Source organism: Nyctibius grandis, chromosome 1 (assembly GCF_013368605.1).
Source record: "Nyctibius grandis isolate bNycGra1 chromosome 1, bNycGra1.pri, whole genome shotgun sequence".
In the NCBI taxonomy this organism is placed as follows: domain Eukaryota; kingdom Metazoa; phylum Chordata; class Aves; order Nyctibiiformes; family Nyctibiidae; genus Nyctibius; species Nyctibius grandis.
Genome location: NC_090658.1, coordinates 97740229 through 97764872, shown reverse-complemented (window position 1 = coordinate 97764872; position 24644 = coordinate 97740229). Strand labels below are relative to the sequence as shown.

General features: G+C 44.7%; 1 protein-coding gene across 5 annotated transcripts in view; it reads left to right on the top strand.

The window, feature by feature from the left end:
- The window catches only part of RIMS1 (regulating synaptic membrane exocytosis 1), a 364447-nt gene that overhangs the window by 53916 nt on the left and 285887 nt on the right, over window positions 1-24644 (top strand). The window contains exons 2-3 of one of the 5 annotated variants that reach the window (XM_068425028.1): window positions 892-919; window positions 18443-18463. The exons of the other annotated variants lie outside the window; for them this stretch is intronic. Of the exons in view, the coding sequence (XP_068281129.1) occupies window positions 892-919; window positions 18443-18463 (49 nt within the window). The remainder of the gene's footprint in view (window positions 1-891; window positions 920-18442; window positions 18464-24644) is intronic. 5 annotated transcript variants of the gene reach the window in all.

Sequence of the window (24644 nt, the reverse complement as noted above, 5' to 3'; positions counted from 1 at the left end):
GTCTCACCAGTGCTGAGCAGAGGGGAAGGATCACGTCCCTCAACCTGCTGTCAGTGCCTCCACCTCATGCAGGTGAGGATGGTGTTGACCTTCTTTTAGTGAAGCTTCTGTGATCTAGTATTGTGTGGCAGATTTCACTGGAGAGAAATTAAATTTTAGGAGAAGTCAACTGGCTTAAATTAAATTTTCAAGTGGCAAAATATGGTCTCAAGAAAGTGAGCAATTCATACTAGTAAACTATGAGAGAGACTGGCGTTCTGGGAATGAGACAACTGCCTGCAGAGGCTGCAAAGGTCAACAAAAGCAACCTAAAGAGCCAGCGAAGTAGGGTGTATTTCTTGCGAAATCTCTTGGCCTGGGAATAAGCCTTGGGTTGGCACTAAGCAAGGGGCTAGGGCATCTGGTAGGCTACAAAGTGGCCAAATAATACCCTGCAGTCTGCAGGAAGTCTCTGTAAAAGCTCCATTTCTATGTAATTGTCTTCTTTTTAGAGTTAGGTTTGGTTATATATCTAAAATGCCCCTCACTACAAGAAAGACATTGAGGTGCTGAAGAGAGTCCAAAGAAGGGCAACGAAGCTGGTGAAGGGTCTAGAGTACAAATCTTATGAGGAGTGGCTGAGGGAACTGGGGTTGTTTAGTCTGGAGAAAAGGAGATTCAGGGGAGACCTTATCACTCTCTATAGCTCCCTGAAAGGAGGTTGTAGTGAGGTGGGTGTTGGTCTCTTCTCCCAAATAACAAATGATAGGATGAGAGGAAATGGCCTCAAGTTGCACCAGGGGAGGTTTAGACTGGATGTCAGGAAAAATTCTTCACCAAAAGGGTTATCAAACATTGGAACAGGCTGCCCAGGGAAGTGGTGGAGTCGCCATCCCTGGAGGTATTTAAAAGATGTGTAGATGTGGTGATTAGGGACATGGTTTAGTGGTGGACTTGGCAGTGCTAGGTTGGACTTGATCTTAAGCGTCCTTTCCAACCAAAATGATTCTATGATTCTAAAATGCCCCTGATGCTGACTTTGCATAAAGCCAGGTGTGAGGAATACTTAGGGCTGAGTCTTTGTGTTTTCTCCCTCCCTGGCTTCCAGTTAGTGAGTCATGAGAATATGATGGGGAATTGTTTTGATTTTTTTTTTCCACATAGACCCACTTTCGCCTTCCTTAAGCGTCATTTTCTCTTCCACCCAATCTGCGATAGTTCTTTAGGTCTTGCTGGAGCTCATAAAACATTTATACCCGTGGTTACACGGTCAAATGTTACATTTTGTAGCTCTTATACCCTGGTATTACTGTGTCTCTGTAGCCACCATATCTGACATGCTGTTAACACAAATTATCACAGAATCACAGAATCACAGAATGTTAGGGATTGGAAGGGACCTCGAAAGATCATCTAGTCCAATCCCCCTGCTGGAGCAGGATTACCTAGACCATATCACACAGGAACGCGTCCAGGCGGGTTTTGAATGTCTCCAGAGAAGGAGACTCCACAACCTCTCTGGGCAGCCTGTTCCAGTGTTCAGTCACCCTCACCGTAAAGAAGTTTTTCCTCAAATTTAAGTGGAACCTCCTGTGTTCCAGCTTGCACCCATTGCCCCTTGTCCTGTCAAGGGATGTCACTGAGAAGAGCCTGGCTCCATCCTCATGACACTTGCCCTTTACATATTAGAAACATTAATGAGGTCACCCCTCAGTCTCCTCTTCTCTAAGCTAAAGAGACCCAGCTCCCTCAGCCTCTCCTCATAAGGGAGATGTTCCACTCCCTTAATCATCTTCGTGGCTCTGCGCTGGACTCTCTCTAGCAGTTCCCTGTCCTTCTTGAACTGAGGGGCCCAGAACTGGACACAATACTCCAGATGCGGCCTCACCAGGGCAGAGTAGAGGGGGAGGAGAACCTCTCTTGACCTGCTGACCACACCCCTTCTAATACACCCCAGGATGCCATTGGCCTTCTTGGCCACAAGGGCACACTGCTGGCTCATGGTCATCCTGTTGTCCACTAGGACCCCCAGGTCCCTTTCCCCTACGCTGCTCTCCAACAGGTCTGTCCCCAACTTGTACTGGTACATGGGGTTGTTCTTGCCCAGATGCAGGACTCTACACTTGCCCTTGTTATATTTCATTAAATTTCTCCCCGCCCAACTCTCCAGCCTGTCCAGGTCCCTCTGAATGGCTGCGCAGCCTTCTGGTGTGTCAGCCACTCCTCCCAGTTTTGTGTCATCAGCGAACTTGCTGACAGTGCACTCTAATCCCTCATCCAAGTCATTAATGAATATATTGAATAGAACTGGTCCCAGAACTGATCCTTGAGGGACTCCGCTAGACACAGACCTCCAACTGGACTCTGTCCCACTGACCACTACTCTCTGGCTTCTTTCCTTCAGCCAGTTCACAATCCACCTCACTACCCGATCATCCAGACCACACTTCCTCAGTTTAGCTGCGAGGATGCTGTGGGAGACCGTGTCAAACGCTTTACTGAAATCGAGATAGACCACATCCACAGCTTTACCATCATCTATCCACCGGGTAACATCCTCATAAAAGGCTATCAAGTTGGTTGAGCAAGACTTCCCGTTGGTGAAGCCATGCTGAGTGCCCCTAATGATCCCCCTATCCTTGATGTGCCTAGAGACAGCACCAAGAACAAGTTGTTCCATCCCCTTTCCGGGGATGGAGGTGAGGCTGACCAGTCTATAGTTACCCGGGTCCTCCTTCTTGCCCTTTTTGAAGACTGGAGTGACATTCGCTTTCCTCCAGTCCTCAGGCACCTCTCCCGTTGCCCACGACTTAGCAAAGATGATGGAGAGTGGCCTAGCAATGACTTCCGCCAGCTCCCTCAGCACCCGCGGGTGCATCCCATCAGGGCCCATGGATTTATGGACGTCCAGATTGCTTAATTGGTCCCTGACCCAGCCCTCATCAACCAAGACAGATTCCTCCTCTATCCTGACTTCTTCTGGGGCCACAGGGGTCCGGGGCTCCTCAGGACAGCCTCCAACAGTATAGACAGAGGCAAAGAAGGCATTCAGTAACTCCGCCTTGTTTTTATCCTCTGTCTCCAGGACCCCCACCTCATTCATCAGTGGGCCTACATTGCCTCTAGTGTTGGCTTTACCTGCAATGTATTTGAAGAAGCCCTTTCTGTTGTCCTTGACCTCTCTTGCAAGGTTTAATTCCAAGGAGGCCTTAGCTTTCCTAGTTGCCTCCCTACATCCTCTGACAACAGACTTATATTCCTCCCAAGTGGCCAGCCCCTCCTTCCATGATCTGTACACCTTCTTCTTCCACTTGAGTTTGCCCAGCAGTTCCCTGTTTAACCATGCAGGTCTCCTGCTACCCTTCCTTCACTTCCTACCTGTTGGGATGCTCTGATCTTGAGCTCGGAAGAAGCAGTCCTTGAATGCTAACCAACTATCTTGGGCCCCCTTACCTTCTAGTACCCTGTCCCATGGGATTTCCCCTAGCAATTGCTTGAAAAGGCCAAAGTTGGCCCTCCTGAAGTTCAGGCTTGTGATTCTGCTAGCTATTCTGTTCCTGCCACATGAGATCCTGAACTCTACCATCTCGTGGTCACTACAACCAAGGCTGCCCTCAACCTTCACCTCTTCAACCAGACCCTCCTTGTTAGTGAGGATCAGATCCAGCAGCGCTCCTCTCCTAGTTGGCTCATCCACCATTTGCATCAGAAAGTTATCATCAACGCACTGGAGGAACCTCCTGGACTGGGGATGGCTGGCTGAGTAGGCCTCCCAGCAAATATCAGGGTAGTTGAAATCCCCCACAACAACCAGGCCATGTAATTGCGAGACTGCTCTCAGCTGCCTGTAGAAGGCCTCATCACCCTCCTCATCCTGATCCGGTGGCCTGTAATAGACACCCACAACAGTATCACCCCTGCCAGCCTGCCCCTTCATTCGCACCCACAAACTCTCAACTCGCTCCTGATCCGCCTCTGGACAGAACTCAATACATTCTAGCTGCTCACTCACATAAAGAGCAACTCCACCACCTCTCCTTAGCGGCCTGTCTTTCCTGAACAAGACATAGCCATCCATTACCACATTCCAGTCATGCGAGGCATCCCACCAAGTCTCTGTAATTGCCACTAGATCATAGCCCCCCGACCGAACACGGATTTCTAACTCCTCCTGCTTATTCCCCATGCTGCGTGCATTGGTGTACAGGCATTTCAGGGAGCGAGCTGGGCACACCGGTTTCATCCCAGATTCACCCCCTGAATTCACCCCAGGGGGATGGGAGGCCTCCTGGTCTACCTCAACACTAGAGCGTTGCCCCAGTGGTGCAAGCCTAGCTACCACCCCATCCCCCTTCGAATCTAGTTTAAAGCTCTCCGAATGAGCCCTGCTAATTCCTGTCCCAGAACCCTTTTGCCCCTACGACATAAACCTTTCCCATGTATCACTGTCACGCCTGTTGTCTTATAAAACCAGCCATTATCAAAGAACCCAAAGCCCTGCCTGTAGCACCAGTCTCGTAGCCAGGCGTTAATAGAGAGAATACTACTGTTCCATCCCACGTCATCACCTGAAAATGGAAGGAGAGAGGAGAAAACAACTTGTGCCCCAGACTCTTTCACCAACCGCCCTAGGGCCTTATAGTCTTTCTTCATCCCCCTCAGACTACGGGATGCAGCTTCTTCCCCACCTGTCTGGAAGATCAGCAGGGGGTAGTAGTCTGTGGCCTTCACCAGGTTGGGGAGTTGCCTGGTGATATCCCTGATTCGGGCTCCAGGCAGGCTGCAGACCTCCCTGTGATGGGGGTCAGCTCTGCATATTGGGCCCTCAGATCCCTTTAGGAAGGAGTCTCCAACCACTAAAACTCTTCTCTTCTTCCTTGTGGAGGAGGTAGCTATACGCCCGTCAGGTTTTTCTGACTGTGGTGGGACCTCTGATATAGGTTGCCTCTCCACCACATCCCCGTTGGACCAGCTGTATTCCACTAGGGCTTCATATCTATTGCTCAGAGGCACCTGTGGAGGCAAGGTAGGCAAGGAGGGCACTCGCCTTTTGCCACGGCCATAGACTTGCCTCCACTCACTCCTCTCCTCTAAGTTATCGTTTTCCACCTGAGAGGGGCAGAGTACAGGGGTCCCTCGATCCTGGGAGCTCTCCGGCAGGTGCTCCCATTTTTGTTGCAGGGAGGGCAGAGCTTGGCTCCACCAGTCTATCTCCATTTCAGCCTCCCGAATGCTCCTAAGCCTTTCTACTTTGGCTTGAAGCCTTTCAACCTGGCTTTGCAGCTGTGCCGCTCGGCCAAGCAGATCATCTACTTGCTCACAGCGCACACAGCCCCCTGACACCACAGAGACGGTGTAGCATTCCCTGCAGCCTGCAACCTGCACCATCGCCTCCTTCCGTGGGAGCTCTGTCTGGGTTCCCACATCCATTTTGGTCTTCTCCCACCGGGTGGATACCATTGTTCTTCCACTGAACTGGGAAATACCTGTTGGTGCCACCCCTGGTTCACAGCTCCTTGGCACCTTCCTCGCCTTGTGCACTGGGAGGGAGTCAGCGCCCTCCCCAACGAGCTGCAAACAACTGCAGCCTCTCCTGCCCTGGGACACACCCAGTCACTGCTGACTCACACAGGCACTGCTGAGTCTCCCTCTCCCTTCTGGCCAGGGACTAGTCCCTGCCCTCCAGGAGGCTTTTTATCACCCGATAACAGGGGGTGGAGCGTTTAAATCGCTTAAATCGCCCGCGGTGCCTCCGCGGTGCCTTCGGCTACGCCCCCTCCTCTCCTGATTCGTTGCCGGGAACCTCCGGGTCCGGGTCCGGGGTCAGGAGGAAGCAGCTCGGGGCTGATGCTTGCGGGGGGCTCAGGCGGGGCCCAGAGTACGAAAAACCGCCCGGTTAAGCCCGATATTGCCCTCGCCCCCGCACTAACCTCAAGTCGCTGTCGCCGCTTTCGCTGCTGCCGCCGCTGTTATGGACCTAAATGTTCTGCCTGAAGACTTGCATTAGACCAAGTTTCCCTCTTCTTCCTTCCTCACCCAGTGTCACACCTGTTCATAATTATATGTCATCATAAGTTTATGTCTGGCCTTATTTAATGCCCTTTCATTTCATGGAGGTCTTACTTCTTGTCCCAGACCTTCAATACTGGTTCTGCACCTGGAGGCCCATTCTGATCTGCTAAAAGCAAAGAAATGAGTATCTGTAAACATTGGGGAACTGGACAGAATGGTGTCTCTCATTTCTTGTTCTTCAATATATTGCAGTCTGATTTGTGTTCTAAACTGAAATATTGCTGAAAAATGAAAAAGAAACCCCGTAATGTTCATAAAATCTCTCAGATGAGGAGTCTTGTCAGCTAGTTTAAAAAGCCATGATGCCTGAAACCTGTTGTCTGTGGGCCCCAGTTCCCCCATGGCTGCCGCTGCTGTGAAGGAGCTCTTCCTCGTGCAGCACGTGGCTGAAAATCACTTCAGGTTCCCATCCACGTGCTCCAGGAGGGTAACAGTGGTTAAAAAGATACTTACTTTTCCAATTTTGCTGAAGTTTTCAGTTTAGGAGAATGCTGAAAACCAACTCAGAAGTTCACTTGAAATGCTCTGGTTAGCTGGATTAATTTTCAAACTGTTTTGTGGGTGTTGAAGGAAACATCATATCTGAAGGAGAAGGTTTTTTGCAGCCCCCCCTGCTCAATGGATAGGGACAGCCCAGGGAAGCAGTGCAGTGGTAGGAGAGACCCTGTGGAAGGACCCAGCTCGTGTTAGCTTCAGGGGCAGAAGGGATTTACAGCTCCTCCTCATCGCTGGGAAGAAGGATGGTCCGGTGATTTTTACCTGTCCATAAAGGCTATTTCAGCCCTCAGGCCATGGCTGATAGCTTCCCATGGATCAGCTAGGAGCCTCAGCCTGGGCACCCATCACTGGGAGGCAGTGGTGGCAGGCAGGATCTCGGGTGGCTGGAGGTGTTTGGGTGGGATGGTGGTCCTGCAGAGGGGAGGGCAGAGGAGATGGGGAGCTTCAGGAGGTGCCTCAAGAAAAGGGAGCTGGTGGTGCAGGGAGCAGGAGAGCATTCCCTGGGAGCATGCTCCTGCATGTGCCAGTCCTCTGTCTGCTCATCAAGTGTCCCTGGGGACCACAGCAGGGCATGTGCTAGGGTCCCGGCTCTGGCTGCTGCTTGTGAATGGCGTTTGCAGTTTGTGGTTTGGTTTCTGGATCTCTGGGGACTTTTTATGGCACCATCAGATCCAGGTTGCTGCTGCGAAAGGACAGCCCCTGGGTAGAGTGGATCAAGCACATGTTCAGCTAGCGCTGGGGATACAGCTGTGTAACTGCCAGAGTGTGGGAACTAGGGTGCACTTCTTAGAAGCTACAGTTTGCACAAAAGGGGACCTTAAACCTGCTGAAGGCAGTGTGGGGAGTCATCAGTTACGACCGCATCGCAGAGCCTGGTCCCCAGCTGCAACTGGAGCAGCTACCCCTGGCACAGCAGAGGCCCCTGCTCAGGCAGAGCTCCAGGAGGGATGCTGCTTTCCAGGTGCCAGACTGCAGGCAGTGCCCAGTGCCTCTCACTGAGACTGGGGCAGTCAGTGGTGGTGGCCATGCCTGCTGGATGTGTGTGCTGGATGTGTGTGCTGGATGGGGAGTTGTGGCCAAGTTATGGAGCTGTGGGAGGAGATGAGCGGACTATATGGTATCAGGGAAGATGGAAAAGGGATTGATGGGGTCTTCACAGACACCCTGCAGGGATGAGAGCCTGAATCTCCTGACTGTACAAAACGGAGCAGCCGGAGTCTGTGGACACTTGTGATATAAGGGGAGACTCCTGTGTTGAGGAAGGCTGGAGGCTTATGACTTTTGTCAATAGATGTTCTTGCAAGGTTGCTGTCTTATCATCTTCAAAAGGTCTTGGAGATCAGGTGAGTTCCCTGTTGACTGAAGAATGGCAAATGTTGTACCTATCTTCAAAAAAGCCCAAAATTTAAACTTGGAGAACTACAAGCCAGTCAGCCTTACTTCAGTCCCTGGGAAAATCATGGAGTGAGTCCTCTTGGAATATGATTCTGGGCAAATTGCTGATTGAAACAGTCAACATGGATTTACTGAGGGTAAATCATGCCTGACCAACCTGATTGCCTGCTATGACGAAATGACTAGCTTTGTGGATGAGAGAGCAATGTGTGCCATTGACCTTGGCTTTAACAGGAATTTCTAGACAGTCTCCTACAGTATTCTCATGTCCAAATTAGGACCTTACTGTTCTGGATGGGTTAACAACAAGATGGGGAAAAACCTAGCTGGATATTTAGGATCAGAGGGTAGCAGTTAATGGTTCATACTCTGCCTGGGTGCCAATGGCAAGTGGAGTGCCACAGGGGTCTCTGCTATTTAATGTCTTTATCAGTGACCTGGAAAAGGCAACAGAATGCTCTCTGGTCTAGTTTGCAGATGACCATACTTGGGGCACCAGTAGATAGGCTCAAGGACAAGGCTGCCATCCAGAGTGACCCTGATAAACCAGAGGAATGGGTTGACAGGAACCATATGAAATTCAGTAGGTCAAATGCAAACTCCTGCATCTGGGAAGGAATGTAACAGTGTGGGCTGGGAACTGACTGACTCGGGGCAGTTCAGCAGAAGAGGACTTGGGCATACTGGTAGACTGCAAGCTGAATATAAGCCAGCAGTGTGCCTTGGCAGCAAAGAAGACCAACAGCACCCAGCAGCTGGGAGATCGAGGGGAGGGATTATATTCTACTCAGCACTCATTAGGCATTATCTAGAACACTGCATCAGGTTTTGGACCCACAGTATAGGAAAGATGTTGAGGCACTGGAGCGAGTTCAGCAGAGAGTCAGGGATCTGGAGCACTTGCCCTGGGAGAGGCTGAGGGACCTGGGCTTGTTCAGCCTGGAGAAGAGATGGCTTCGCGGGGGCCTGTTAGTGACCTTTGGTACCTACGAGGAGTTTATTCAGAAGATGGAGCCAGACTATTCCAAGCTTTGTGTTGTTTGGAGGATGAGAGATATTGGGCATAAACTGACATGAGATTGAGAGTGGATATAAGGAAAAGCTTTTTCAACATAAGGACAGTCAAGCAGTGAGCAGTTGACCAGAGAGATTGTGTAGTCTCCATCCTTGGAGGTTTCAAGACTGGATAAAGCCCTGAGCAACCTGTTCTGACGTCAGAGCTGACCCAGCTGGGAGCAGTGGGTTGGGTTAGATCATCTCCAGAGATCCCTTCCAACCTCAAGTATCTTGTGATCCTGTGTGTGTAGGAGAATGCCAGTATAGATTAAGTACAGAATGAGTTCTGTGGAGATCCTATGTGGAATATGTCTTCACAGATGGTGTAGAGGCCACAAAAGTGGTTCACTATTGACGAGTAATATATAGGTTTTTTAAATAAGGAATAATTGGATTTCAATGGAGAAGAAGGAAAAGAACCCAAACCCACTGTATCTGCTTTTCTTCGCCTCCCCAAAGCTTCACAGATTTTATTTTAGTTCAGAACCAGCAAGGTCTGAAACGTTGTCACCACATTCATGCACATATCCCTTGCCTGGATTCATGTTGAATGCATCTCTCTGAAGGATTTAGTAAGTGACTTCCATTTACATCATTTATGTAGAGAATAGGGCATGAGAAGTGGAAAAAAACAGCTTTCAAAATACCAGTGTAGCTGTCCTATTTGGAGACAACCCTTCAAAGAGCTGAATTATTACATGTCTATTAAAGTGAAGACGTGGAGTAAGGGTGATACGTGTATTCTAGGTAAACACAATGCTGGTATTTGACAGTTTGAAAATAATTCATACAATAAATGTACCCAACTGAAGTCTAAATGCAGCTCTCGGCTGTTTCCAACTGGGCAGCATAAATGTACTCAAGAATAATCGAAGAGCTGATTTTGTGTTATATGAACATAACTGTCTGTCTTCCTGAATATGTTATGATGCCTAACACTTTGGCTTTCTCCGTGATGATGTAACAGAAGTTGTTTGAATTGGATGTGAAAGAATGGTTAGTACTGTTTCGTCATGATCTGTCATAAGAATCTTAAATAGCTTAGAAAAAATCCATAATTATGTCCCTAAGACTGATGGTATTTCAGATCTTGCAGTGATAAAGGTTTTTGGTCTTGCCTCAGAATTACTTTCAGACAAAGAAGTATGCTCTCAGCCTAATCATGTCAGCATCAGAACACCTGCAAAAATAGATCAAAAGAAAAAGCAGAATTACTGAGATTTTCTTGCTATGAATAGCACTAGTGTGAATGTATTAAGCAATCGTTGTTGATTGTACCGAAAATGCAAAATATCTAGGGGAGCAACTGCAAATGTAAACAAATCTGGGGACACATTGCCTGTTTCAGATAGCAGCTTTGTCTGGTTTCATCCCCTGCCCTTTTATTTGCTCCTTTCTGTGGGGTAGTGAGTGAAAAACCTGTGTCCACTGGGTATCATCAAACTTGCTTCAAGCTGGAGGATGACCATGGGAGCTGCAAAACTGAATAATGCTGTTTTTGTGTTGAAAATGTTGGATTTTGTTGTGTCAGAAGCAAAAATGATGGCAGATACCATGTAACGAAAATCTTATTTGACTACTAGAATCTTAATGGTTGATCGTCTCTCCTGGGTTACTGGCATAGAAACTAGCCAGTGCAAACTGAGCAGCTCTCTCAAAAACTGTACATGGCAAACACTGAGGTGGAGGACATGCTTTGTTTACAGATGGACGTCAGTGTGGTGGGATGGGAAGGGCAGCAAGCTGTAACAGGGTTAGAGAACTTCAAAGGCTGTGTCTGCTACTGTCACCTTCCACTTTTCTAATGGTAGGTTTGTGATAGCTTGTGATGGTGTAAAGGCAAAATTCATCGTAAGAGGTGATTATCTTTTATAAGACTATCTAATACAGCTGGAGATGGAAAGCAAGCTAACTGGGTATGAATGTGTTCGTCTTCAGGCCTCCTTAACTGCTATTAATAGAATTACAGAATTATAGAACCATTTTGGTTGGAAAGGACCTTTAAGATCATCGAGTCCAACCATCAACCTATCACTGCCAAGTCCACCACTAAACCACGTCCCTAAGCACCACATTTACGCATCCTTTAAATACCCCCAGGGATGGTGACTCTACCACTTCCCTAGGCAGCCTGTTCCGATGTTTGATAACCCCTTCAGTGAAGAAGTTTTTCCTTCCTTAAGTAGAGAGACAACTATTCTGTTTCTTTGTCCCTGTATTTTAATTTATTTTGCAAGAAGGCTTAAAAAACCTAACAAAATAAATAAAAAAAAGAAACCACAACAAAATAAATTGCTGCTAAGGTTTTGTTTTAATACTGTTTATCAGGACGCAAAGGAAATGTTGGCACCATCATCCATTTCACACCACTGTACATGTCCTGTGCGTATCAGTATTTGCTGGGAATTGGAGAAGAGGAAACAGTTTGCTTTAGGCCATAGCACCTGAGAAGGAGTTCACTAAAACCTTTTGATACATCTTGTGATGATTTTGTGGGTCTCAGAGGAAGTCAAGCCTTTGACATGAAGATAAAGATGTCGAAATACTTCTGTCACTATGTACGTTACTATTTACATTTTTTTTTCTTCATGCTCAGATGAGCAGAACATGAATAGGAGCTTCATTTAGTCCAGTTCAGTTAGAGAAAGTGTGTAGAGAATGAGATTTGCAACCCGTATACTATTGTCTGTTTATCAACACATTTACATTAAAAATACTAGTGCATTAAATGACTTAAATTTGCTGATATTTAAAGATACTGACAAGATCCCTTTAGGTCCAGTGTCCCTCCCCTCCCCAGCCTTTACCTGTGTTATTCAGGCTCATTATTTAGCAATAACTGTGCTGAAACGTGGTGTATCAGTTTCCAGCATGTTATATTACATCTTCACATCTATTTTTGAAACTTGTTAGGCATTAGGACATGAAATTAAGCTTCAGTATCAGCTGCTTCTGAAAGTATCCTGTTTTCCATTTCTTACATATACTCAAAACGATGAGTTTTGTTCTTCTAGATGGTAATCATCAGATCTCAGATCTCTTCAATCACTCATTGTTTTAGCTGGATCGAGCTTAAGGCACGCAGAAGACATTGGACACTGCCTCTTCTGACAACTTTTTCTATGTTTCTGTTCGAGATCCTTTATATTTTTCCTGACTGAATAATGCTCCATGAAGGCACTCCTGTATCTGTACCGCTTTCATATGTCTGAATGTGCTAATTGCAGGTTCACTCTTCTCCGAGTGTTCCAAACACCTCCGTTTTCCCTTCTAGATAATGGGAGATACAAAGCTCTGTTATTTGCTGTTACAGCTAAACCAAGTGAAACAAAGTTGAAGGCAGGGCAAGGGAAGTTCAGACAAGGCAGGGCTGACAAGCCTTGGTCCTGAGGCCTTGCAAACTCGGTGCAAAGCCTGTGGCTCGTTCCTGGCAGTGGCAATACTGGGCTGCAGGATGGCAAGACCTGAAAAGGCATCTTAAGCAGTATGTAATAGAGTATACTTCGCTTTATTTTATTTTCTGCTATAAAAGAGTAATGTCAGAGCATGGAGTAAGCTACTTCTTGATTTACATTTGGCCTTAGTAACTAATCTGTAGTACAAATGTTTCTCCTATGTGGGTTTTTTACTCTCTGCTTACAGTCACAAATTTAGATTGATCGGGCTGTGATGGTAACTACTGTGGCATTTAATGTTCTTTATAGGCCATTCTCATTGTAATAAACAAGTAAAATTGTACTGATTGTTTTCATGTATCCATTAAATTAAGAAATTAGTGGTATAGAAGTAACTGCCTTCTGGATAGAAAGTATCTTTTATGTTGAAACATTATCAATATAATATTGCAAAACAACTGGCAGATTTTATGTTTTGGCTCCAGATAAATCTCAGTTTGCTGGAAGTAGGTGAGGGCTCTTTAATTCCAGTTTTCCTGTTTGTTGCTGAAGCAGTGAAGCATTCAGAAAAAGACAATTTCACTTTGATTAAATGCCTAAAAAGTTATCTGGTTGGAGGAAAAAAAAAAGAAGAAAAAGGATGTTGCATAAGCTTTTAATATTTAATTTCTATACTCTTAAGTATCCGGAAGAACATTTAGTTCCCGTTTCGAAAGATGAATGCCATACATTGGAAAGTGTACTGAAGGCTCATTTGCAGTCATGGAGCTTGTTTGCTACTCTAGTATGTACGTGCAGGGAAAGAGTAGGAAGGGTTGAGTGGGCAGTTGGCAGTCATTCATTGTCAGTGATTGCTAGTCATTCATAAAAACTGCAGAGCCGAGAGGTGGAGCCAGCAGCAGCAGCCGCCTTTCAGGCTCTTGCAGAAGACACGTTTATGCAATCGCAAGTGATTCGAGAAGCTGCTCAAATACGGCGTGATGAATGTAATGAGGAGATGTGTGCTAAATGCATCTAATTAAAGGGAGTTGCTTAGAATAAAGTAAAATGTTTTAATCCTCCTCAAGCCCACCGCAGTTTGTGAATGTGGAGATCTAACAGTTCTGTGCTCATCTAAAGGCAATAAATCACTTTCAAGGACTGCCCTCTAGTTTGTGATACCATCTGGAGTATATATTTTGCCTTTAAAACGAGCAGTTTTGGGAAATTAATGGGTCTTGATCCACTGATAAAAGGGAAATTTTGAGGTGAGTAGGGAATATATTCTTGGACTGCATATTTTTAGGCATAAATGACAGTGAAAATTTATTTTCAAGGAGAGTGTCAGAAGCAGCAAACCATCCTGTATGTTCTTGCTCTTAAAATTGCTGCATCTATATTTTTTTCCTCTCATTGCAATGACTGCCGATCTAGTAGATGGTCTTGACAAGATTTTATTTCATCTTTGTGTCCAAAGTGGGGAAGTTACAGGAGGTTGATAGGCTTCCATTTCTCATGTATAAATCTGATTTATTTGAAACTGTGTGTGAATAAATGCTATTGTATCAGCTATTCAATTTCTTGTAGTTTGGCCTATGCAGTTTGCTCACTCTCAGAAAGCTGCAGAGCTGTTACTGCAGGCTGATCTAGTACTGGCTGGGACATGGTATTTAAGGCCAGGTTTATGTCCAGGCTGCCACTGCATTTAAATTGAAGGACAAATGGCAGGTTCTTTGTTCTGGGCCAGAGCTTAGGATGTTAAATTACAAAATGCTATCCTTTTACAGAACCAGAACTGTCCATTGAGAAGTAGAATAATCTGTCTCAACTTTACTGTATTTGACCTGTTTGCAGGTGGACTCCTGGGTCTGATCCTGCTCTAAGCACAGTCTGGAAGAACGTAATGCTGGGCTAGAAGATTACATTTTAAATGAAGATCTGGAGCACTGTGTGTGGTTTACATAGCACCTAGGACTGAATGTGCTTGTTCCTTATCAGATGGCAGAATTTCAAAGTGACCCCGGCCTCTCTCTAACAAATAGCTAATTAAATTGTACACTGTAGGCTCTTTGAAGCTTTTTCAGAATCTCTGATTAAAATATATATAAACCAAACTTCACTGTGGCAATATTCCAGTGAAAGTGCATGTATGCTTCATCTCCTTTTCAGAAGGTTTTGTGTTGTAGCTCAGGCAGCTTAAACTATGGTAGTCACTGCTTTCACCAGGAGTGAGCACATACTCCTCGGGGCCCTGGTTTCCCTTTGTTCTCAGGAGTTGCTCAGTGCTCTCATTAGTATTAACAAGTGTAATGTATATACATCAAAGAAAAATACACACTTAAAGAAAGAATACTGTATGTGACCTGCTGAGAGATTAGTGCATGTGAAATCGGTCTGGAGGTACGACTTTCACAGGTGTATAGCTTTTTCTCCTGGACCTGGACCAGCAGAGTCTCATGTAACAATAAATATGCCTTCCCACAGTAGACCGATCTCTCTTTTGAGATGAACAAGTGATCAGGTGCTCAAGTCAACAGCATGCACAGGGTTGGAAGCCTCTCTTATCCATATGTACGTATGCAGTTAATTGATGGTGTGCAACTGAAGTGATTCACGGGTGCCTAGAAAATATCTGTTCTTAAGTTACACAGGTGTTGAAAGAATGTACTTGGTTCCTTGCGTTTTGAAAAATGAAGTGCTGTACAAATACAATTTTAAAAACCATCTCTCTTCCTTTTGAAGACACATTTCACAACAGAAGGAAGAAATCAGGTGTATTGAACTTGCTTTCTACCTTAGCGGTATTTCATCTTTCAGATATTTCAAGTAATGTATTATGTGTTTATTTTAAGGCCATTTGGGTGGGTGATTTTTGGAGGTTGGCTTGAAGTCCTTGTCTGTTACTGGAGAACAGCTGATAGAGATGAGTGGTATGATTTATTTGGTTACACTATACACATAGTTGTCTATATACAGGTCTAAACATTATATAAAGGAATATGATGCCCTGAAAGCAGACTCAAACCCATGCAGACTAGTCCCACCATAGTAACTCTGAGCATCCACGAAGAGCAGCTGTGAAAGATAGATACCTTCTTAGGTTTCTAACCATCTCTTTTACTGCCACAGTCAGAAACTAGAAAAGCAACAGCAGCAGGTTCGTCACAGTGCTTTCTGCTGACCTACTACTGATGAGAACACGTATTGCAATATACTGGGTTGCTTTTAATTTCTGTCCGCAGTCAACACTGCAGGTTTTGGTGTTCTGAAATAGGTAACATTTTACGGTGCTAGTTTGTTTTTTTTTTTTAAGGGATTCATCCTTTTAAATAAAATATAAAACAGATAAAAGCCAGCCCATCAGTGAAATGCATCTCACAGCTGTAATCAGAATGGCAGTTTCTATTTTTAACTTGGCAGCTTCCCCATTTAACAGGCTACAGCTTTCAGTGACATTTCAGATATAGCTAATATCCTCTCAGTTTTTTGGGGACCCATCTTGTTTTGTATCCCCCAAACAACAGCAGTGGATGCTTGTGGAGGATGAGCGGAAAGGGCTACACAAAGCAGTCCAGCTCATGTGCTGTCCCTGTGTAGCCTCTTCTACCATCTTTTAATGGAGCCAAAATACAGGATTTGGTCCAACCCGGTAGAGTATTTCTTGTGTTTGTGTGTTGTTTCTTACACTCCAGTGTTAACAACTATATACAGAAATAGTTTAGTTGATCAGAAACATCATAGTACCATACTTGAATCTTTATCTTGGAGCATTCAAACAACATACAAATACCTGTGTGACGTAAGTGCCATGGCTGGTGCATGGATGAGTGACGTACTCGCAGAAACACTGCTCCAAGTTTTATCTTTATTGGCAATTCACATTCTAGCCAATGTCTTCTCTCAGTGCTGCTTCTTAAACATGTTGCTTCTCCCTCCTCTGGTTTTCTGCTTGCTTCTGTGTCAGCAAAAGAAAACAGGAAAGCGCTGGCAGTACTGGCTAACTGACTAGTACTCAGCTGCCATCCAGACAACTTAAAATAGGATGCATCAGGCTGCATACAAACATCTGCAGCATCATTGGCTTCTTCTAGCGTGGCTGGTTATGAAAAAATTAGTAGTTAATTGAAAGGAATAGGCACATTTGTGGGTGTCAATCTCTTCTCCAAAGCAGCAAGCAATAAGACAAGAGGAAACGGCCTCAAGTTGCACCAGGGGAGGTTTAGATTGGATATTAGGAAAAATTTCTTCACCAAAAGGGTTGACAAGGGAATTACTTGAGTCACCATCCCTGGAGGTATTTAAAAGATGTGTAGACGTGGTACTTAGGGACATCGTGTAGTGGTGGACTTGGCAGTGCTAGGTTAACGGTTGGCATTGATGATCTTAAAGGTCTTTTCCAACCAAAAAGATTCTATGATTCTGTGATTCCATGTGTGCCTATGGCTCAGTCTAAAGTGGATATAGAAAAGAACCAAGGTGTTCCTTAGATGTGCCTGTTTCTCCTGGCTCTGAAAGAAACTTAGGGTGACTGACTGGCTCAGATGTGGATGAGTAAAGTTACAGGAGTCAAGTCTCTCTGTGTAAGGAAAAGACACTCTGAGACACAGAGGTAGTGAAATTTATTGTCTTTGCTTGTAGTCTAGATACAAGGACAAAAGGCTGGACTTCATTTAGCAACTTAAAAATGCAGGTAGACTGTATACTGAAATCTCTCAGGTGCCTAATAAGACTTTATAAGCCCACTCAAAAATCTCCCTTCAAGCCTGAGTATTTTGGAAAATTGTTCCCAAAGGACGTGTTTTAGTGTGAAGACAGTATGTATTTAAGCACGCTTCTCCTTATAGTTGTGTCTTGTATGGATGTAATGGACAAGTCCAGGAAAAGTGTGTCTAGATGTCTCCAGGAGAACCTAAGGAAACCTTCCACATTAAGGGCTCTTAGCTTAGCTTATTCTGTTGGAACTGCCATGGTGTCTGGTTCAGGATCATTTCTTCCTGGAAAACTGACCCTTTCTTCTTGTGTAGGGCAGGTAGAATTTGAGACAAGTAGTATCTCCCTGTGTGGTTTTATGAAGAAGGGTATTGGAGCTTTTTGCAGTAAGCTAACTAGCTGCTTTTTTTTTTTGATTTGGAGAGTCTTCATCTGGTTAATCATGGAAGATGCTGCAGAACCATCGTATATCCATGTTTTGAAGACACAATTCAAGCACAGAGGCTGTAAGAGCTCCTGGTCTCAGCAGAGCTGGGGTTGGGGAGGAATTTCTGACACAGAAGCAAGAGAATGCCTGAATTTGCTGGCAGAGAGCAGCACCGCATGTGCCATGGCAGCGTTCCCTAGCCTGCTTCTAGCACCCAGCCTTCTCTGATGGTTCAGAGGAATGAAAGGGCAGATGTTGCCCTCTTTGAGATTCAGAAATTAAAGCCTGACCCCATATGCACTCTATAAACACCTTCTTCATTTTGAGTTTATATGAAGTAGTGTAGTACGGGGAAAACCGGGGGAGGCGCGCTCGCGGGTGCTGGGGAGCGGTCCGGAGTAAGCTACGTGATCTCAATGTGAGTATGGAAGCTTCTCGTTTATTAACAAAGAAAGCAGTGGTTATATAGACTATGCATATGTTAATCGCGCGCCCCGATCGCACTTGTGATTGGTCCATAGGTTTACATATTCAGAGCCGTGACCGCCCCCTCCCCTCCCGGATGTAGTTTTGCTTCCCGCGAAGCAGGCACCACGAGGTTCTTTGTTCTGCTCCGTGCAAGGGGAGTGCAGGGTCGCTAGCTCTGGGCTTAACACTTGCTCAAAGCCTGGGTTGCTCAGACTGCTCGGTGACTGACACAGGATCGTGTCCCTTCTCACTCAACCAAACCTCTACAAAGTAGTGTCAGGCAGACTAAATCTTGCATTCTTTTGAAATTCCTTCTGTTTATGTTTACTGTTATAAGTTCTGACAAACAGAGCTTATTCTTTCAGTAGCGTGTGGGTTTTGGGAAACCTATATCTGCTTTTCTGCAAATGTACAGGGCTGGAGAGTGACAGCCAGGCTTTCTTCTTGGTGTGAGTGACATAAGCATAAGCCACAGACCTGTCGGGTGATGGTGGGGAAGATAATACTGTCTGATCTGAGAGAACTTTGATAAACATCAAGTATAAAAATGTCTATTCTGCTCATGTACTCCTCTAAGTCAATGTTGAAGACTAGGCTTGTTGTTTTAAGTATTGCAGTCTCGATAGTTCTTCACTGCAGAAAAAAATGAATAACCAAAAGAAAAGCTGGTTTAGATGCAGGAAAAAATTCATTTGCTGCATTGTAAAGAATAATTGTGAAGGCCCAGGGGGACATATGAGAAAATGGAAAGAGGATGTAAAGGAAAGGGAGTAGGAATAATGAAGGGATATACTCTGTGAATGGAAGTGTGTGTGTTTTTTAACTCCTTGAACCATAGGAAACATGAAACTAGGGTTCTTGATTAGGAAGTGTGAACCTAACAATCTGTGAAAAATCTGCAAAAACAATGTTCAATTCAGTGTCATGTTTAGAAATGGCTACCCTTCAATTCTAAACCGTGTGTGTATTAGGGAATGGGAAAGGTGTAATCAGTATAAATGCCTTTATTATGCCATTTTTCTAACAATTTATAAATGAAATATTTTTAAGTTTTGGAGAAAATCATAGAATCATAGAATAGTTTGGGTTGGAAGGGACCTTTAAAAGTCATCTAGTCCAACCCCCCTGCAGTGAGCAAGGACATCTTCAGCTAGGTCAGGTTGCTTAGAGCCCCATCCAACCTGACCTTGCATGTTTCCAGGGATTCGGGCATCTACCACCTCTCTGGGCAACCTGTCACAGTGTTTCACCACCCTCACTGTAAAAAATTTCTTTCTTATATCTCTTCTGAACCTACCCTCTTTTAGTTTAAAATCATTACCCCTTGTTCTATTGCACCTGCTAAAAAGTTTAGCCACATCTTTTTTTATAGGCCCCCTTTAAGTACGGAAAGGCGAAATCATGCTTGCTTTAGATTCCTAGCAGCCTAAATAATGTATAAATATGGGACCTTGTGCTTCTGAAAATACTGTCTTGGAATCCTTCTGTCTACTGGGAGTAAATTGAATTTGCATGAGCTTACCAGTTTAGTAACCAAGACTAAGCCATTGGGTTCCCCAGCCAATGGGTTCACCTGTAAGTGAAGGCTCTGTGCATCTGTGGCCCAATTATTTAGTTTCAGAAATCTTTCATTGTCATTATACTGTGATTCAGAGTCTAAAGCTTGTGGCACTAGGGTTATACTAAGGCTTAGACTCTTCCAGACCTGAAGAATTTTAAATGTAACCCGTGGTTTTAAATCCTGCATTACCAGAAGTTTCCTTATGGCAGCTGAGTGCTCTGTTGGCACAACCTTCTTTGACGTGAAAGGGTTTAAACAAAAATCCACCCTTTTTCCCTCCTAGTTCTGGCCTTCCTACTAAACAGAAACCATATTTTTTTTCAGTCGATTGCTTAGGTGTAATATTAAAATGCTTCATCCAGGTTGGAGGTGAGATGGGGAAGGAAGGAATTGGCATTTTTCACTGGGATGTCCGTGGGATTGCTGCTCTTCTGTCTGGACTGCCGGATGCCTTGGTATTCTTTTGTTAGACACCTGGAAATCCCGGACAAATAACCCCTGTGTGTTAGTAATGAGCTAGATGTCCACTTGCAGTGTAGGGATGTTTCACAATTACTGTGAAGTCAGTGGAGGGTCTGCAGTAGAGCGCACATGCGAGCACTGTACGTATGCAATGAAATCATCTGATGTGACTTGCCATGCATGCTCTGGCCATCTGAGGCACTTGCACTTGGTGGTCAGACCTCACGTGTGTTGTTAGAGGTGAGCATCCATATTTCTGCATGGGATTTTGTAGATAGAAAAGTGAAGCCATTGCTCCTCCACAGGGAGACGAGGAGGAGTAAACCTCTGCTGTAGGTAGGGCCACCCAAAACATTTATGGCTGTCGTCACTGAGAACAAAAATATCCAAGTAAAAAACATGGGACTTGCTGAATTTAGCATCAACAATGTTGCTTCAGTGATGTCTGCAATGGAAAACTGCTGCTGGGTAAAAGCTTAGTGTAGCTTTGATCCCAGCCTCTGGGACATAACATATCATTTTATATACGTGTGTATGTGTAAATATATATATATTTATATATACAATTTTACAGATATTTATTGTATATGTATTTTTAGAAAATATAATACATATACAATAATAAAAGTAAATAATAAAAAAGAATCATTAATATCTCTTTGCTCCCTTTGATTGTTGGTTTAATGAGTTAAATAAAAGTAAAGTGATTGCAGTATCCTATTCTTTTTGACAGCTATTCAGTTTTGGAGATACCAGTCACCAATTCATACAACAAATCCTCTTAGAAGAGGGCCCATATCCTAAAGCCTTTTATTTCTAATGGCTTGTAAGAAAATGACCCTGAGTATACTCAGATGTAAAACCTAAGGCCAGGATAAATTTTGAGCAGTTGAGGCTGCCCTAGAGTTCAGATAGAACGTGATACCTCACAATCAAAGACATTTTCCTGAACAGCCAGTTACCGACCCACTCAGAATTCAGTAGCTCGTTAGCACATTTTTAAAACAAGCTTTGCATTCTAGCTCTTTCATGGGACAATAAGAGCATCTGCCGTCCAGACAGATTTCTAAATGTATCTCTTTTAAATGCACCGAAACACAGTATTGCAAACAACAGTAGTTTTCTCTTGCTCTTAAATTATTAAGTTTATCCATGGAATCTATGCCCAAATCACTTCTTCTCCTGTCACGTTTATCTCCATCTCACTGTCTGTATGATGAAGGAGGTGGTGGGAGAGATTTGTTTTTTAGTTCTTCTATATAATAAACTCCTAATTTTTTTTCCTGATTGAAGGTAAAGGTTTGGAGTGTGCAAGACCTTGAGGAAAAACACTCCTTGCTGTATCCTGCAAACCTTTTCAATCCAATTCCTCTTTGTAGGTTGGAGAGTATCCCCATTTCTATACCTTGTTGCCTTTTTCTTTTATTTTACTTCACATTTTTTGCCAGATAAATTGATTCAGTATAAAGAAATCAAAAGAAAGAATATTAAGTTACTAGTACAAACAACAACAAAAAAAGGAAGAATAAAGGCTCAAAAAGGACAAATAATAATGAATTAATACTCCACAGTTAAGGTTGGGCTTCTGCATCATTTCAGTTGGGATATCAGCTGCTTTGCTTTCCATGGCCTGGCAGCCATTTCTATCACTCATGCTTCAATCCCCCATGCTTCTTTTTTTGTTCCTTTTGGTCATGGCTCTAGCACTCAAGGCCGGTCCCGAAGGCCTCTTTATATAAAGCAGTCCAAAGCCTAGCCTCGCAAGTTGCATCAACCGGTGGGAAATGAGCAGGTGACCGAAGAAGTCATCCAAGCTCATGAAGGGAGGGCATTGCCAGTGATACACTTAGGGCTCTCAGGCCCATCAGGAGCTGGAGTCGATAGACGGAGGTTCAACAAGAACCGGCCGTTGTGGCCGGGTCTTACACTTTGGCCACAACAACCCCATGCAGCGCTACAGGCTGGGGGAAGAGTGGTTAGAAAGCGGCCCGGCGGAAAGAGACCTGGGGGTGCTGATCAGCAGCCAGCTAAACATGAGGCAGCAGTGTGCCCAGGTGGCCAAGAAGGCCAATGGCATCCTGGCCTCTATTAGGAATAGTGTAGCCAGCCGGTCTAGGGAAGTGATCGTCCCTCTGTACTCGGCACTGATGAGGCCGCATCTTGAGTACTGTGTTCAGTTCTGGGCCCCGCATTTCAAGAAAGATGTTGAGGTGTTGGAGCGAGTCCAGAGGAGGGCGACCAAGCTGGTGAAGGGTCTGGAGGGTCTGACCTACGAGGAACGGCTGAGGGAGCTGGGGTTGTTTAGCCTGGAGAAGAGGAGGCTCCGAGGTGACCTTATTGCAGTCTACAACTACCTGAAGGGAGGTTGTAGTGAAGCGGGAGTTGGCCTCTTCTCCTGGGCAACTAGCGATAGGACAAGAGGACACAGCCTCAAGCTTCGCCAGGGGAGGTTCAGGTTGGACATTAGGAAGAATTTCTTTTCAGAAGGGGTTATTAGACATTGGAACGGGCTGCCCAGGGAGGTGGTGGAGTCACCATCTCTGGATGTGTTTAAGACAAGACTGGACATGGCACTTAGTGCCATGGTCTAGTTGACAGGGTGGTGTCAGGGCAACGGTTGGACTCGATGATCCCTGAGGTCTCTTCCAACCTGGTTGATTCTGTGATTCTGTATTCCACCAAGATAACTGGGAAAATGTCTTTACCTGCTCTTTTTTCTTCCCAGTTTCCATCTTTATTAATTCTAGCTGATATTTTTTTCTTTTTCAATCAGGACAGGGTAGAGGGAGTAGTTTGGATTCCTCTTCTCACCCATTGTAATGTTCCTCTGGAGGACAGACTAGGTCATGCTTTGGTGAGGGCCTCAAGAGGAATGCTTCTGGCCATGGCTCAGTGGAGGGTAACTTTCGAGTTCCTTCATGGTGGCTAATGCACTCTTTGAGTCAGGGTTGTGTGGAGAGGGTGGTGTGTGAAGGTCTTGACTGTGGCACTGGAAGGTGGAAAGAGCGGTCAAGCATCCCTGAACTACACAAATGTAGGTTTGCATTTTCTTTTGTCTATGGACAGTCATACCCTTGAGAGGGCTGCATGTGTCCAACTGGCAGATGCCAGGCTAACTTTAATCTCCATTTTCCAGAGTAAGAGTGCTCTCAAATCTGCCACGTTTGGACTCGGTGGAGCCTAGAGGACAGACTAGGGACCAGTCTGGACACACAGGCTGTGTCTGAGATGTACTGATCCACACATGGCATTATTTTTCTGTGCTAAGGAGATATATCTGTTGGTTTACAGGATACCAAAAAGCCTGAAGAAAGACCCTACTGTAAACCCACCATGTTTTTGGGAACTGTACAGTCAAATGCAGAGGCTCTGTAATTGTGAGGAACCTAGACAGGAGAATGGAAAGCTGCTTACGAGTTTCTAGAGAGCTTCCTCCTGTGTTGAGGATGAAGGACTGTAATTCTGAGGAGGCCCTTCTGTGGACGTCCCTACAGGGATTTACTATTTTCCATCCCTGATCTGATGTATGGCATCTACAGTGTGATGTAGGGGCACCTAGCAAATCTCAGATACTTTCTGTAGTATTTGCTTCATAAAGGTGTAAAGTTGGAAATTTCTGCAGAAAGGAGCAGATCATGCACGAAGTGTAGTTTCTTCAGGGTTGCCATCAGAAGTTAAAGCCTGGCTTCTCATTTACATCCTTCATGCACTAGAAAATTCCCTCTTTAAGCAGCCTGATTGTCTTTTACAGTAGACTTTTGTGAAGCTCTGTGAACATTGCTTACCATGGAAGCGCCTCTGCACCTCTGAAAACAATTAATTTCCTGGAGTAATTTTTTTGGTTATAATAGGCTGAGCAAAGAGTTTATCTTGATGATTAGCAACAAAAATAAGCTGTGCTACATGCTTCCCCAGGGCCCAGTTGTCTGATTAAAAGTTTGTCGTGCTGAAAAAAACTCTAATAGGAACAATACTAACCTTATGCTCTGGTCTAAAGGAAGAGTTACTGGCTTATAAGCAATTTATTTTTCTCTTGTTTTTTCAGCTTGGATACCTGTGGAATTAGTGACCCTTCTAGACATGATTTCAAAACCGCTTCAAGGGAGAAAACTGCTTTCAGTTGGTCAGACGGTTCTGTCTTAAAACAATGGTGATATGTTAAAATGTCTTGTTACTGGGGTTTACATTATTTTGCTTTTTAAGACTTTGAAACTTTGCTGCAGGTGATGGTGATGAGAACTTCCTTTTTTAAATGTACGCAAGTTGTCTATCTACATGAAGCAGACCTTTAAGATGGAGGGAACAGCAGCTTTAAATAAGCACACAGAGAATCCCCGCCCATGAGTTAGAGTAGCTGGGGAGGCACGAATGAGAGAAAATATTTCACATAAAATACTCACACTATTGTGAATATTTTTAAGTCTTAGTACGCTAGCACCCAAAACTACATTTCTGTTAGTATTTAAAGTGGAGGAATTTGCTGATTTAGAAGATCAATGAAACGAAAAGATAAGCTGCAGTGAAGTGACAAGCTTGGAACAGTCTGCCAACACTTGTTCGCAGAAAAGGAAAACAAATTAAAATACAAAATTTTAGCGAAAGAAATAGTTAATGCCAGAAGGTTGGGAAATCTATCTTTTTT